Consider the following 16,850-nt stretch of genomic DNA (forward strand, 5'->3'; position numbering starts at 1 on the left):
TTATAGATACTTTTAAGTTACTAAAAAACCAACAATCACCCATAGAAAAGAAAAAAAAATATATTAAATTACATAAGTGAGGCTGAAACCGGATACCGGATATACGGTTTCCGTATATAAAAAAATCGTATCGGATAAGGATACTAAAAAAAGAGATTCAAAAAACCGGATATCCGATACGGTTTTCAAAACCGTATCAGATATCCGGTTTTTCAAATCACCCCTACTTGTGACTCGTCCCAACAACGGACCGATATACAATTAGGGCCGGGGTATGGGCCAAGCTGTAGGCCCGTTTTTGGCCCGAAAAAGTGTAGAGAACCAAACATGAAGTAACTAACAACCAGTACCCAAATTAAAGTAACTTTACCTAAATTAAAGGCAGTAAGACAGAGGCCTTGTTTGATAATCAGCAGATTATAATTAGAAGAAGCAGAATGGTCAAGCAGATTACAAATGACAGATTCGATTAGCATGTTTGACTAGTTACGATTAGCAGATTTAGTATAAGTGTTTGGTAATAAGCGGGTTTAGGTTAATTGGTTGTTGTATCCATGTGTAAATTGTAAACAGATTCATTTTATACAATCTACTAAAATGAACATGTTGGTGGTAATAATATATTGAAAAATAGTAGATTTGAGCTCAATCTATGTTTCAATATCTCATTTATCAAACACGTAATTTAGTAGATTGTTAAGTCAAACATAATAAAAGTCTTAAATATACTGAAATTTTACCAATCTGTTATTTATCAAACACACTTAGAATATAATGACCGATAGTACTTAGATCGCAATACGACTTTTTTCTTGTTTAAGAAATACGCTATCTACCGTATTGAATAACTTGTTACAATATTAACTACATGTACTCCACTACTGAGATTCCATCTTCCTCCGCTCTTCATTGTCAATTAGTCTCACTATAGATAGATATAAAAGTAAAAGACGGGTCAAATATGCTTAAAGTTGTGATATTTTTGGGCCTCATCATGCAACTTGTTACTTGTTTTATGCTTAAAATGGATGGATATTTGGCCCGTCTATAACTATAGACGGATATCTCCCGTCTATAATGAGGATTTGTGCTTCATTGTGATATCGTTTCCTATTTTCGTGCTACATTACTTTAGATAATTCATGATGATAATTAATTAGGGAGTGTTTGGTTCACCTAATATAAATATGAGGTATGTGGTTGGAATAAACATTCATACCATTTGTTTGTTTGACGAAAATAAAGGTTGCATACCCATACCTCAAACCTATAAGATATGAGTTTCTCATGGGGTGGGGGGGGTGTTTGTTGGGTTGGGGGTGGTTTGGTATTACAAAAACAATCATGTCATATTGTAAAAAAAACTTTAATATTTAATTGATTAAATTTTATATACATGATTTAATAGTATTAAAATTTATTATGGAAAATATTGTGTTTTGAATATTTTTTAGGTTTGATTAATTTCTAACCTCATACCACCCAGAATTGAAACAAACAAAAGGTATGCTGTATCAAGTTCCAACCCAATACCACTCAGATATGATTCATAATTCCTGATTCATAATTCCAAACTCATACCCACACATGAAATAAACACCCTCTTAATTATCTGATGCATCATCGTAATGATATGTCGATTGTTCTCACTTGATAAACTTGGCCACAAAGCCCAAAAAGCCCGCTTTAGCCTGATGCAAATGGGTCGTTTTTAAGGTCAACCCGAACCGGCTTATGACCAGCTCTACTTCAAAGAATCAAATCTAGAAGAGGGGAATTGTTTAACCAATTTTTTTATTTTTTATTTTTATTTTATTTTTCGAAATTACTTTTTCACATACGGACTTTACTTTTTCACATGCACTTTTTCATAAATTTTCCATATCATACCCTTTAATCTTCAATCAATGAAGTATTTTTTGTTGATAACAATTATTAATATGTTTTCTTGAAATTATTAAAGATTGTTAATTAGTGAAATTAATTGTTTACATATCTATCAATTGTTATCTATGAAGGCATGGTGGTTTGACCTGTAGACGGTGGTTCTAGGTGGTGTGCCGTGGTTATGAGTTTGCTGCTTTTGATTTGAATTGAATAGTACTCCGTAATTTGTGTCGAGACAGATGCGAGATTGCCTTGACTAGCTATCTGCAAAACCTAATCATGTTATCCTTTTTCACACGAATGTTTTACTCACAAGGCTCATAGGCCATTAATTCATCCATCATTCGTACATCGTATGCAATACTTTGTATTAGGGATCATTCAACCAACCTTCAATTCATTATGCCGTTCTTTTATTTCGTTTTTCTTTTAATTTCACTTTTTAGTGGGGTCGGTCGGAACAACTTCGGTGATTATATTGATTAGAGTAAGGGTGCTGAACATGGGTTGTGTTCTTGGTGAAGGGAGATAAAGGAAGGAGAAAAAATCAATTAGGTGAAGAAATGAAAAAATAACAATGAAAAAATTATAAAAGATGTATATAAAAGCGTAAAAGCCGTGAAAAAATACGTGTCTACTTTTTTGGGTTCACTCAATCACTCAGGTACTCAAAGTAATAACATTGCATCCTACATTCCTACCCCATCCGGCCATCCCCATTGCCGGCCGAAACATTTCATCCCAAAATTCAAGAAACAACTTTACACCAACAAAAACACTTTGACAACATCACTTCATCTGGGTGATTTTCCCCAAATTACTTATTAATTGAACAAAATACAAGACACCCACCTAGATTTCACTCAGATCTCTTGATTTCAATTTCTGGGTATCTCAAAAAATGTTAGGGTTATGGAGATGGTACCAAAGTTGTTTAGCAGTACACCCAGTTAAAACTCAAATGATTAGTTCAGGTGTACTTTGGGGAATTGGTGATATTGCTGCTCAGACCATCACTTTCTCTTCTTCCCATAAACACCTTCGTCTTTCTGTCAGCTTCTTTCCCTCTTTTTTTTTTCTTAATTGTATTTTTGTTGTTTTATGTGATGGAATTGTGTTTATATATTGCTGTTTTTGAGTCCATTTATGGGCATTTCTTGATCTTTCAGTCGGTGTTAGAACTGAAACCTGTTTTTGTTAGGGTTTTGAGTGACATTTTATGTAGTGGAATTGATGAAATGTGTTGAACATAGTTTGTAATTGTGAATTCAATTGATGGGGTATTCCAAAACCATTTTAGACATAACACTGATACAGTGATGCTCGTTCGAGTTATAAAGGTTTTGGGGTTTACCTCGTTCTCAGGCGATATTGAGTGTATTGACAGCATTTAGGTAAATTAGCCAGTTACACGTGATACTACGATCGCAACAGAAACTGAGATTTAAGACTGATTTTAGATGTGTATACATCTGATGCGGCGGCATAAAAGCTTTGATCTGTTTTTCCCTTTTGTGGGAAAAGCTTTGATCTTTTCAATTGATACTTAATGCAAATGTTGCTTTCATCAGTTTTTTCCCAAGCAATTCGGTCTTGCATTGATATGGTGAAATATTCGGTCCTCTTGTATAAAGTTATTGAAGGATTTCGGTCTTTCAACATTTTTGAAGCTTTTCAAATTCAATTATTTAGCTCTATTTGGGGTTTCGAGCTGTTTTAAACAATGGGATAGTTTGTTATTATGTGGGCATATAGTATAGCTTTGTCTCATAAGCAAATTTCATACAGTATCTTTCTAACCAGGCAAAGAGAAAAAGATTGGAAAATGGGAGATGTATTGCCTAACAACTGTGGAATTGTCTGGAATATGAGTTGTATTTTCAGTTTTCATTGTGGAGTATATATTTTCTCTTGGCAAAGTTTGTAACTTCTTTATGGTTAGGAAACATGGAAAAACATTGCCGTGAGTGGTTTTCATGTATCTCCGCTGTGAAACTAAATGTAGGAATTGTTACGAAGGTCTAATATTGGATAAAATCGACCACTTTAAGAAGGACCAGAGCTTTGCGACATTTTCTTTGTTTAGTATCTACCATTTCTTCCCTACTCTTCATTGTTACTTGTTGTAAAAGCTACCTTTCGAAGCTGTTGTCAATTGCAGCCTTCGGTCTTGGTGTTTTTGGATTCAGGTTTTACCCTCTACTTGATGTCATTCATCGAACCCCATCAATGCTTTTGTTTATTTATTTTACATGTTGTTCTGCTTGTTGAATCTTGAGAAATTTTCTTGTTGAAAATCGAACTGATGTCTACTGACTATTAGGTGGAACCTATATCTGGTTTGCCTTTGCCATCATGTGTGTGAATTAAAATTGAAGAACCAACCTACAATTTCTAATTTGTTTTTATGGTAAAATTGAATCATATCATAACCTCTGTGTTTAATAGGAGAAGGACAAAGAATTAAAGATCAACTGGAAAAGAGTTGCTGCAACAAGCTTTTTTGGCTTTGCATTTGTTGGACCAGTTGGCCACTTCTGGTTGGTCCATTATCTCTCTTTCATCTGTTCCCCTTCAAGCCCGCATTCGTGTACCTTTTTCCTTTACATAACACACTAATCTAGTGTAATGGAGTTATGTATTTTGGGCTGTCATCTTCATATGAATGTGGGTGTGGTTTTGTAGATTTAATCCTAAATCCCAACAAAAAATTATTTTCCTGGTAATATTATAGATTTATAGGATTAAACTTGCTTGAATCTACTGTCCAATCTAAGGGCATGTTTTGCTGGCTATCACAGACACCACTTTATCTTTTTTATTCCAAGTTGTCAACTTGTACTCCGAAATCGTACATTGATAGAAGCTCGTTTGGTTAGAGTAACATTTACCTGCTCGACTACCTTGGTGGTAAAGACGAGGCCTCGAGGGTAGAGAAGCTTATCTGTGAGTGGGTTGAGATTTTATTTGAGATTTAGCACCATTGTCTTCTTATGGTAGATGCCTAAAGTCTAGATTCTGCAACATTACCTATGACTATTTTCATTGGATTGCATGTTATATGGAAACCAAAATACTAGAAATGGCAACGAGTTTTTTAACTAATGTTTTAGACCTTCCATTTGGCATTTCGCCCCCATGTTAATTTTGACACTCCAAAATTTGGAAGTAATATCTTTATCTGGTGCCGTTATGGGGAGCAGAGATAACCTGTTGATCACAGAACTCCTCATGAATAAGTGATGAAAACTAGACAGTGGGATGAAAATCATGGCAGGAGAGGCACACACTTAATACTCCCTCCGTCCCGGTCATTTGTTTACCATTTCCATTTTAGGGTGTCTTATTCATTTGTTTACCTTTCTATATTCGGGATGGTTTTTATGAGTATTTTGATCATCCGTATCCATAATGATCCCACTTGTCATTCAATAACACTAGCCACAAGTGGTCCCCTCCCTCCCATTTCCTTAATAATTGTGCCAAAACCAAAGGTAAACAAATGACCGGGACAGAGGGAGTAGTTTTTATGTACTCGTAAATGTACTACGAAATCCAATGGAGTAAGTTTTATTTTCATAGTAAATCTTGAATATATCATACATTCCCAACATTGTGGATTCTATGACATGAAAGCTGATGTGGAAAACCTTAATTCAAAGCTATGGATCAGTTCATAAGCTTGAATATATTGTGTTTCCACGACTGGGCTTCAATGAAATATTGGACAATCATATGTGAACTTATTACACGCAAAATTTGAGTGTGAATGTCTGCTTTGATTGAAATTCATAGTGGTAATGAGCTCTAATATTCATCTCTTTTGTAGGTATGAAGGTCTAGACCGTGTCCTGAAGTCACGATTTAAAATGAAACAGAATTCATTTCGGTTTGTTGGTACTAAAGTTGCACTTGACGGAATCATTTTTGGGCCCTTGGATTTATTAGTTTTCTTTACATACATGGGCTTTGCCAATGGGAAGGCCATGCCTCAAATCAAGGAAGATGTGAAGAGAGATTTCATTCCAGCCCTAGCCTTGGAAGGTGGCATATGGCCAATTCTCCAGGTTGCCAACTTCCGTTATGTACCAGTCAGGTATCAACTTCTGTATGTCAACTTGTTCTGTTTGCTAGATAGCTGTTTCTTATCATGGATCGAGCAACAAGAAGATGCGGCTTGGAAAAGATGGTTTATGCAACTTTTTAAGCAGCAAAAGGGTGAAGATGAATGATTACTGGTTTTGTTATATACCCTTTAAATTCCCAATGATATCTCTGATCTTGAAGTTGAGTACCTGAAATTTAAATAAATGACGCGAACCGAGAATCCTACATTGCCCATCTGGGTCATTGGTTTACCCTACTTGTTGCAAGTTTACAATGTCCTAATTTTGCAATTGTAATGATCTTCACAGAAATGAATAAATCTGTGCTCATTCTTGCGGTTTTGCTCTTAAATTTGTAGTAGTGAGGCAATATTTTTGTCTTTGTTTTAGATTCTGAAGCTTTTATAGGTTGAGAATTCTCAGGAATGATTTTCTGAAACACTCATGTCATTTGATGCAAATACGAGTATTTCATAGTTGATTCCCTATCGGTCATGTAAATACAGGAAAAAGGGCAGGGGCCACTGCCCAGTGGTGCAGCAAGTATTGTACGAGAAAAGTTGTATGGGTACAGAGTATGTGCGAGGCCAGTCGAAATACTTGTGTATTCCTATGTTTAAATTTGCAGTAGTAAGTTTTTGTGCCCCTGAGTTTGTATTCTGTGATTTAAGGGTTACCTACTTACCTATGCCCTTGTTTTGCCAATCGGTGAACTCGGCTCAACTTGAGTTGCCACATACCCTCATTATTTTGACGCGCCTCAAACTTTTAAAACGAGCTTTTTATTTAGATCAGGCCACCCCAATGGATGCAAATATGTATCCGTGGTTGAGAGGTTTGACGATGGCTTTCACACACTTCGCGCTCATTCTCATGGATCTCATCATTCTAAAGTGCAATTCAAATGGTTTCTTCATCATTGTTCCATGTTCAAATATGTAGCAGTTCATGACGATATGACGACTGCTAAAAAAAAAAGCAGTAGTAATAGTAGTAAGGAAAAGAGCATACTGAAGCGAAGTCTGGAGAAAGACGGGAGAGTAAGAGAAGGAGCGAGACAGGAACCGGTGGGTGGATAACTGAAAGAGAGAACAAAGGTGAAGGGAGGTGAGAGACTGGAAGAGAGGAAAGCAAATGAGGGGAAAGCAAAATAAATAAGGATTGCTGATACACACCGAATATATGTGGGAGGATAGTTTAGTAATTTCGCTTTATTCTACGCAATTTATTTTCGCAGTACGTATTTTACTCATTATAGTACTTTTTACACCACACTTTCCATTTGTTTGCCCTTCACAAAAAAACACAGTAAACCTAATTCTCTCTTCTTCTCTCTAGTATTGAAATCTTAACCATATTCAACAACATTAAAACTCTTCAATTATGAACGATTATTTAAGTGACGAACAGGTAATTAATCCGTTAATCTTATACTCCGTATTACTTATTAATTACAAACTAAAAAAAAAATAAAAAAATAAACGTAGTAAATAGTACACAGGCAAATGCAAAACATTACTTTGTGTAGTACATCGTCCGCCGCCCACACCCGTCATCACAACCGCCGCATAATCACCACAGCCACGTCATCAACACCGCACCACCACGATGTCATCACCGACCACCACCATGTCAGCACCGACCACCATCGACGCATCTCCCCTATCCCGATGCATCACCGCCGACGCACCAATGAGGACGCATCATAAACTATCCCGACGCACAACCACCGGCGGCGACCAATCCGGCAGTCGGCTATCCCTTATCTCGATGTCGATAGCCGCTTAAGTAGTTGCCTTGTGAATTTTGAGATGAATTGATGTTTTAACAGTAGAGAGAAAAATGATAGAGAGGTTAGAGGGGGAAAATGAGAGGGGAAATGGGAGGGGTAAAATTGTCAATAATGTACTGTGTTGAGTAAAATGTGTACTGCGAAAATCAGGACCCTTTAGTTTTTACCCCTCTAGTAGCTATATAAGCTCACATACTCTCCTAATGTAAGTTATGTAACCCATCTTGAGAATATTGTTGAATGAACATTATGACCACCGTCTTCCTTCTCTAATGTCTATTTTCATATTATCATTTTAGCTTGAATCCTAGGTGAATTTCTCCACCCCATTCGCCACAGATTCTCGTTTTTACAACCTATCAATCCTCCGATTGAACAGTTGTATCAATTGCTTAGTCAAGCACAAAATTCTTCGTTTGTGAGGGAGAATAGGCAAACTGCTGCGCTCGATTACTATTCACTTGAACAGTCGACTCCTTATCCACTTTTTTTGTAAGGTGGATAGATAATCTAACATGAGTATACACTAGAAAATGGTACACCAATATATATGATCCGACAACAAAAAAACAGACCGCAGAAACAAGATGGGATATTATAAATGGGACAGCATACAGAACTCGTAGTTTTTGCCCTTATTTTGTAGGAAGACTGACCTCTTTTGCTACGAGTTGTTGTTGTATTAAGCTATGAAGCTTTTCTCTCTGAGCTGCAAAATATCGTTTTCACAAAGCCAGCAAAGGTTGGAAATAGCAACACTTCCATATTATCCACATTGCATGACACATATATTCGTGGGCGATTGCAGTGAAACCTTTCTGACTGTGTGATCAAAAGTTCCAATAGTAAACATGAGTTCTTGAGATAAACTACTGCTGTTTGTACAAAATTTGAAATCTTAAATAAAAACACACATTTATTTTAAAAAGGAGTAGGTCTTAACCATTATAGTGTGACGATCTCAAGGCAGAGCTTCCCAATTGAAGAGTTTCTAGTTTGGTGTATCAGTGAGACACTAACACGGTATGTGAATGAAATATGAACCTGGAGAAGTTGACTCCGATTTCTTGAAGTTCAGCCCATTTCTTCTCCAATGTTTGGATCCTATCCTCGGTCATTTGCTGACAGGGTTTGAGAAGGACAACTGAAACTGTCGGAACAACTCAGGAGAGTACTTGAAAAGAGTAGCAAGGCTTCAGTCGTCCTCTCTCTTTATCATATAAATCTATAGATCATATAGACTGGCGTCACTCCTCCTTCAGCAATTAAAATGAGATAGTCTTAGATACGCGCGCACAAAAAATTATTTGAGACGGTCTTAAATGTGAGACCAACCCATTAGTTATTTAATCCCATAATTACATGGGGAATACTTACAAAAATGGGATTAACGAATTACAGAGCTAACTTTAATGAGTATATCCATGTACTTGCACTTGCACTTGCACTGTATAAAAAACTGAAGACGAATTTGGAACATGCCAGACTTACCACTCACAGATGACGGCTCGACTACTGGGAAGGTAGCTGAGAACAACAAATAAGGTGTCAGGTGTTGCTGACAAATGCTCAATGGTCGTCCGAATCCAAAGCATTAGAAAAATCATAGCAGATACAAATATTACAAGAACAATCCTACCTAAATTACACCTACAATTAAAATCCACTACAAACTTCAAAATACTCAATTACCAAAATCCCAAGTATAAAAATCAACCAAAAAAACGCAAAAAAAAAATAAAAAAAATAAAATAAATAAGTAAAATGAGTAGGACTGTAGGAGGAAAGAAATGATAAAAGGAACTTAGAACCGAAAGTATAAGATCAACCGAAAAGCAAAAGAGTGGCTGAGGCCAGCCACAAAAGTAGAGAGACGGAAAAAAGCGGATAACTTAGAACACAAATAGTGTGTAAATAAGGTATACAGCAGAGTATGTAACAGACGTGTTTGAACACAATCTCGTTAAATAAATCCATATTGTCAAATCCAGTAGCCTCTTCATCAATTGAAGGCACGTATTGTTTATAAGGTTTTCAAGTCTTCAAGCAAAATCACATAACCCCCAAGTATCAAACTGAATTATACATATTGGAGATACATTGACCACCTCTGACCGGGACAGTTGACAATGAATCATCATTAAAACATAACACCTGAAAACTACCAGCGCAAACATTATTTGCAAACAGAATTATATTAGCATCCACTCTACACCACCAGGTCCACCACCTGACCCAATTAAATGAGTTTTGTAACCAGCTGAGAAAATGGAGAAGGATTAAAAAGAATCGGACTTCTTTATCCTACAATCAACTCAAATGAGTTTATGAGACCGAATTAAGTTTTAAGCTAAATACAAATTCTGACTCCACCTGTATATAATGTTTCATAGCGAGATCACTTAAATGTTCATATGAATTAGTAACAAAAGAACTTGTTTTCTCTAACTTAGATGAAAATAGAAAAATATTAAAACATAACACCTGAAAACTACCAGTGCTACCTCAACCGTGCCGCCACATAAAAAAAAAAAAAAAAAAAAAAAAACAGGGCATCTCACCTGTGAATAAGAAAAGGAGAAAGTGGAAAGGGCTGTAGGTAAAACTGAACAGAACAGGATTCAACAGTGCATTGCAGCCGAGTAGTCCACCCAAACTGACGCTACGACGACAAAGAGGAGAGGACACCATCAGTACTGAACGAAATAGGGGATACATGAAGGAATCAAAGCTCTAAAGAAAAAGGAGAGAGCTCACTCACCACTCAACAGAGTACAAAGTCTCGCTGAGTGGAGCCAACAACTGAGCAGAGGACACCAACAATATGAGAGAGAAGCAAAACAAAATCCCAAAATCATTAATGAAGTCAATTAAGGGATAAAAATTGAGCAAGACACTCAAGAAAATCTCAATAATACAGATCGGACAAGGAAGAAAAGACAAACCCAAGCGCAAATAGCCATAAATATAATGGGGAAGATGCTTCGCTGAGTGAGGGAGGACGTGACGCTGCAAAAACGGTCCGAGGTCGGACAATGTTTTGGCTGAGATGAAGGAAAAATGGGGGGGAAATGGTTATGGGGGAGGGCTTTACTGAGGTGAAGTGGGGAAATAGAGGATATAGGGTTCTCCGGTTCTGTACTCGTCGTGAGAGGCACACATTCTACTGTTTTTATGAACAGTAAGGGAGCTTCTCTCTTTTTAAGATGCGTAGATTTCAAGCAACATCAACAGCATTTATTGCGCAACAGGTATAACAGCACGTCAGAAAACAATATTCATACAATGATCACAACAATTTAGAAATATGCATCACGATTATATCACTTGTGTTTACATAGAAATCTCCAAAGTTTAAGAGAAGGTTGTATTTCACCAAGTCTAGTTGAATAAGAACCCAACTAAAAATTCACAAAAACACACTTACAGACAGGCCACAGCCTTCACAAATCGAAGTTTTAACATTTAACTCTTTTCCACAGCCTTCACACTTACAGAATTATATTAGCATCCACTGTGCACCACCAGGTCCACCACCTGACCCAATTAAATGAGTTTTGGTAACCAGCTGAGAAAATGGAGAAGGATTAAAAAGAATCAGACTTATTTATCCTACAATCAACTCAAATTAGTTTACAAGACCAAATTAAGTTTTAACCTAAATACAAATTCTGACTCCACCAAGTATAATGTTTCATTGCGAGATCATTTAAATGTTCATATAAATTAGTAACAAAAGAACTTGTTTTATCTAACTTAGATGAAAATAGAAAAATATTAAAACGTAACACCTGAAAACTACCAGCGCAACCTCACCCGTACCGCCACATAAAAAAAATACAGGAAACAACAGGGCATCTCACCTGTGAATAAGCAACTGAAGTGGAGGGAAAAGGAGAAAGTGGAAAGGGGAGTAGGTAAAACTGAACAGAACAGGATTCCGAGTAGTCCACCCAAACTCACGCTACAACGACAAAGAGGAGAGGACCCCATCAGTACTGAACGGAATAGGGGATACATGAAACTATGAAAGAACCAAAGCTTTGAGGAAAAAGGAGAGAGGTCACTCACCAGAGTCAAAGTCTCGCTGAGTGGTGCCCACAACTGAGCAGAGAATGAAAATACCATGAATATTATGGGGAAGATGCTTCACTGAGTGAGGGAGTATGTGACACTGCGAAAACAGTGGAGGTCGGACAATGTTTTGGCTGAGAGTGTGGAGAAATGGGGGAAAATGGATGTTACTGAGGTGAAATGGTGAAATAGAGGACATAGGGCTCGGTACTCCACGTGAGAGGCACACATTCTACTGTTTTTATGAACAATAAGGGGACTTCTCTCTTTTGAAGATGTGTAGATTTCGAGCAGCATTAACAGCATTTATTTTGCAACAGGTATAAGAACATGACCGAAAACAATATTTATACAATGATAACAACAATTTAGAAATATGCATCACAATTATATCACTTGTGGTTACATAGAAATCTCCAAAGTTTAAGAGAAGGTTGTATTTCACCAAAGCCTAGTTGAATAAGAACCCAACCAAAAATTCACAACAAATCACACTTACACGACAGGACACAGCCTTCACAAATCGAAGTTTTAGCATTTAACTCTTTTCCATGTTGAACAATTTCCGAGTCTATAAGCCCTTAACACAATCACACAAGCGACTTCTGACTTCATTAGTGAGGGACATTAAGTGAGGTTATCTTCATCAAGGTCATCTCCAAATTCCTCAGTTGCTTCGGCTTTGAATGCCTCCAATTCACCAGTAGGTAGTTTCATAGCAAGCTTGATTATCACATTATCCAAATGTTTTATAGCCCCGGATTGAGTCAGACGTTTGATTTCCTCAACATCCCCTTCTCGATAGGCCGAAAGAAGTTTAGTAGCAGCTCTGAACTGATCACTACCAATAAAAGCATCAGTTTGGCAGCAATCATTGTAGCATTTCTCGGCTTGCTTAAAATCATGAGCAAAGAGGTAGACAATAATGGCACTTAAATAGGCTTTGCATTGGCTATTTTTCGCATCGCACTTATCCGCTGCTAGGCCCCACCTAAGTAAGATAGCAGCAGCATCTTCATATTTCTCAAGTTTAACATAAATGGAAGCGGCCTCTCGGTATAAATCAAAGGCCATTTGCTCTTTTCCATCCTCTTCAAGAATATCACATGAATTTACGTATAAAGCAATAGCTTCCTCCGGCAATGAGTCAGCTAGCGCACGAGCGCCTTTAGCAAGTGCATCAGAAGCAGGCTGAGACCTTCCACACGCAATATAGTAGTGCGAGGCACTTTTGTAGAATTCCGAGACCTCGGTCCAGAGTCCTTGTTCTTTTGCCATAGTAGCAGCAGATTCCATGTGTTTGGCAGCATCCCAGGGAGAGTCAAGCATTTCTTGTCCCTTGGATGCTTTTTCAAAAGCGAGTTTTGCTTTCTCATAATTTTTAGCAAGTCGGAATGCTACAGCTGCTTGTTCATATAAAACAGATGCATTTCTCCAATCAGCGTTCCATCTAGTGAAACTTAGCTTAGTCATCTTGTCGGCCTTAGCCATCATCTTTTCTGGATCTGAACCTGCCATAGCTGAATTGCTCAAGCCAAACAGTTCCGAGTTTCCTTATGACCTTACTGTTTTCTGCAGGGACAACATTCGGATAAATCGCAATTAAACCTCTTGAGTATTCAAATACCCTCTCCTACACGTAAGTTCTAGCTCGCCTCATAGCCTCCGTATTTTCGACTTTTGTCCTACTAATAGGAATCTATCCTCAACGTGATTAATTCCAATCAAACACAATTAAAACTTCACATAACAACATCATCATCATCATCAGAGCCTTAGTCCCAAAATGATTTGGGGTCGGCCGCCATGAATCATCATCTGAAACCCTAATTGGAATGAATTCTAACAAAAATTCCGAAATCAATATAAACCTTAATACGAAACCTAGAAATAATTTGATTCTTAATAAAGGTTTTCACATGTAGATGAATACTAAAATTGGGTATACGAAAAACAATTGAGAAGTCGGAATTATAGGAAATGAAGAAAAGGGAGAGTGGATGAAGAACGCACCTGAAGACGAAGATAGTGATTAACTGGCGGCGAAGGATGGTGAGGGCCACCGCGCACGGTGGTGATTGCCGAGTATGAAAGGGAGGAAGTCGAGATTCAAGTTGAGCTACGACCCTTGTGTGTATCTATTTGACTACCCAACGAGGAAATGACGATAACATTGATAAGAGTATGTCATATGGACTACACAAAATCTCATTGAAAACGACATATATCCGTCACTTTAGAGTGATGGATACCATTTTCTCTCACAAATGACCCAAATAGAGGAGAGAGGGAAGCACATGGGGGTGCCTCACCTTGTCCCTCTATTCATTTTGTGAGTGGCATTACCCGTCACTTGCTCCGACCCGTCTTCAACAAGACTAACTGGACGAACTATATATAAGTCCCGCTTGTGAGTTAGTGACAGGCTGACAGCTACATCCAACCTTATGAGTTAGGCCATTATTTTTTGATCAATCCGTCTGAATCGAATCAACTTAACTTAATGGACCTGAATTGAATCGAATCGAATCGAATCAACTTAATGGACTGAATCGAATCAATCGAATCGAATCGAACTTAATGGACCAATCGAATCGAACCAAAATTAAAAAAAAAACCCTACGTATAAACCAAAAATTTCTCTTAACAAATACTGTGCCTTCAACCTGCTTTCCCCTTAGAACTTGTTCATAAAAAAAAATCCTACCTTGACGCAACAACCAATCTTTTGAAGGTATTCACTAATTCTGTATTACCCTTTGATTCTTTTGTGCCTTGATGAATTCACATTTTTTTTTAATGAGTTTGTTTTTATTTCTTGCTTTTGTTTTGCAATTGTGATATTAAGAGTGATTTTATATATTATGTTGTTTCCTATATGTGTTCTTCTAAATAAAGCGTCTTGTTTGTGACGAGATACTGTATATTTCGTCTTTGTACTATTTTCTGTAGTATACTGTATATTTCCTTTACTAGAAGATACAAGAAACTCCGGTGAGACGACAATTTTATCAAAGTGGCGGCTTGACAATAACGTCGTACTCTTTTTATTCCCGTCTGGAAGCCATAGAAATCATCCTTGATTCCTGAGTATATACTGATTGAAAAATTTTTGATAAAATTGTCGAAAATAGCGGTTGAAATTGATAATAAGCTACATTGTAGAGAAAAAAACTTCTCTGAATTATGAAAAATTAGTAAACAATCTTGAAAAGATTTGTGCTGAATGAAATAGCAGTAGTGCATGGTCAGGGTCAGAAGGACATTGCGTGTATGATTGATCTCTCTCTTGTCTCTGTCTCTTGTAACTGCTGTTGTTTTGTGATTTTGGAGTTGCTACATGTGATCGCCTTGTTCAAATACCCCCAATTCTCAAGCGAGGACTCCACAATCTCTATTTTCTGCACCCACAATCTTAATAACATCATACAGCTGTTCTTCATCACCCACTATATACATCATTTTCACCCACCATTTACATGGCTCACTAGCAATTCATATCTTTTTTTTAAATAAAAAACAATTTGCACAATTTTTTTTTAATCTGATTCGGAAATAAACCACAAAACTCCAACTATTTTGAAAATTTCCTCTCTCTTCAAGTGTCTCAAAACTCAGAACAACAACATTATTCTTTTCTAATCCCACAAATTATTCACAAAAAACGCCAATAATGTCCGACGTAAGCTCCAATTAAGTGTTTGGCTTTTACAATTGGACTGATTTGTGAAGTTGAGCCCGGATTATGAAGAAGTTGTAGGATGGAGCAGCTCGAAAACTATGTGGTTGCTGGGGTTGAGTTAAGTGATTCATTGGGTTGTTGAATTTGTGTATTGAGGGTAGTGAGTGTAGATTTCAGAATAGTAGGTGAAGAATGATGAAAACATGGACAAGGTGGGTGAAGAAGATGACAATGGTTGAGTTAAATGATTTATCTGGGTTTTTGTTTAAATTGGGGAAGATGGGTCTAATTAAATTGTGATTTTAACGGCAAAAGTAACTTGTGCTACTCTTTTGGTCACGGTTATGAGAAATGGTAAAATTCAAGGGCATTTGTGAGAATTTCGAAAAAGAAGGGGTACACGATAGAAATTCAATAAACATAGGGATACATCATAGAATTTCCCATTTTTTTTATCTTAAACGAGTTTGTCATATGTGTTTTACCAAAGTAGTTGTTACTTTTGATCATTCTTAACCATGCCTTTTATATATAATCTTCGTATCGATAATATTTTAATGAATTTGTGTCGATTTATTTGAAAGTAACGCAATGGGAAGAACTTCTTGGCCCGATGAAAATTCAAGAATTTTGCTCAACATTCTAAATGAGGAGAAAAACAGAGGAGTTAGCAAATTTAATTGGGGAAACATTGCCAAGAAATTTAATGCACAAAAAGAATGTAATGTGACTGGAAAACAAGTGCAAAATCATTATTCAGATTTGAAAGAAAGATACAAGGGTTGGGAGGAATTGCAAGGTTTATCTGGCATATCATTCAATCCTATTACTAAAAAAGTTGTTGTAGATGAGAAGTCTTTGGAGAGATATAACGCATTCATAGAGGTAAAATTATTATTAACTCATCGTAAAATTACCTCCAATTTTCTATATTATTAGTTAAATCTAAATTTAAGTTATAATTTGTTTTATACAGCGGAATGCAAAGTATGGGCTAAAAATAATCAGAGGAGAATTGGCTAACATTGATGAAATGAGCAAACTATTTGATGGAAAATTTGCGCATGGGGTGGGTGGTTGTTTTTCTCCGGCAATGGCAAAAGGGCCATCTTACTTGAGTAGGCAAATTGAGGATCTTACTAATGATGAAACATCAAGACAATGAAGTTTCAGGTGATGATGAATTTAAAGAAACCATGTTTGATGATGAGCATAAAGCTCCACCAACTTTAGTTGACCAAAAAGTTTTTGTGGGAACCTCACGTAAACGAAAGGTTGAAAAACCCATTAGTCCAGAAGAACGTAAGAG

General features: G+C 36.9%; 3 protein-coding genes and 1 long non-coding RNA gene across 4 annotated transcripts; 2 read left to right on the forward strand and 2 right to left on the reverse strand.

Moving 5' to 3' along the window:
- Nucleotides 1-2,504: 2,504 nt before the first annotated feature.
- LOC141612198 (uncharacterized) lies at nucleotides 2,505-6,479 on the forward strand. The gene is made up of 3 exons (XM_074430920.1): nucleotides 2,505-2,938; nucleotides 4,336-4,427; nucleotides 5,717-6,479. The coding sequence occupies exons 1-3, from the start codon at nucleotides 2,789-2,791 to the stop codon at nucleotides 6,117-6,119; spliced, it is 645 nt and encodes a 214-aa protein (XP_074287021.1). The 5' UTR covers nucleotides 2,505-2,788; the 3' UTR covers nucleotides 6,120-6,479.
- Nucleotides 6,480-7,354: 875 nt separating this feature from the next.
- Nucleotides 7,355-10,307, reverse strand: LOC141612199 (uncharacterized). The gene is made up of 3 exons (XR_012529013.1): nucleotides 9,277-10,307; nucleotides 8,729-9,041; nucleotides 7,355-8,607 (listed from the first exon to the last, which is right to left on the reverse strand). It is a non-coding gene; the product is annotated as an uncharacterized LOC141612199 (long non-coding RNA).
- Nucleotides 10,308-12,164: 1,857 nt separating this feature from the next.
- LOC141612197 (gamma-soluble NSF attachment protein) lies at nucleotides 12,165-14,052 on the reverse strand. Its single transcript, XM_074430919.1, has 2 exons — nucleotides 13,873-14,052; nucleotides 12,165-13,431 (listed from the first exon to the last, which is right to left on the reverse strand). The coding sequence occupies exon 2, from the start codon at nucleotides 13,375-13,377 to the stop codon at nucleotides 12,487-12,489; it is 891 nt and encodes a 296-aa protein (XP_074287020.1). The 5' UTR covers nucleotides 13,378-13,431; nucleotides 13,873-14,052; the 3' UTR covers nucleotides 12,165-12,486.
- A 477-nt stretch (nucleotides 14,053-14,529) lies between these two features.
- Nucleotides 14,530-16,815, forward strand: LOC141615252 (uncharacterized). Its single transcript, XM_074433688.1, has 3 exons — nucleotides 14,530-14,593; nucleotides 16,126-16,426; nucleotides 16,518-16,815. Exons 2-3 carry the CDS (start codon nucleotides 16,133-16,135, stop codon nucleotides 16,704-16,706), a joined length of 483 nt encoding a protein of 160 aa, XP_074289789.1. The 5' UTR covers nucleotides 14,530-14,593; nucleotides 16,126-16,132; the 3' UTR covers nucleotides 16,707-16,815.
- The last annotated feature ends 35 nt before the right edge of the window (nucleotides 16,816-16,850 follow it).

Source organism: Silene latifolia, chromosome 11 (assembly GCF_048544455.1).
Source record: "Silene latifolia isolate original U9 population chromosome 11, ASM4854445v1, whole genome shotgun sequence".
Taxonomy (NCBI): Eukaryota; Viridiplantae; Streptophyta; class Magnoliopsida; order Caryophyllales; family Caryophyllaceae; genus Silene; species Silene latifolia.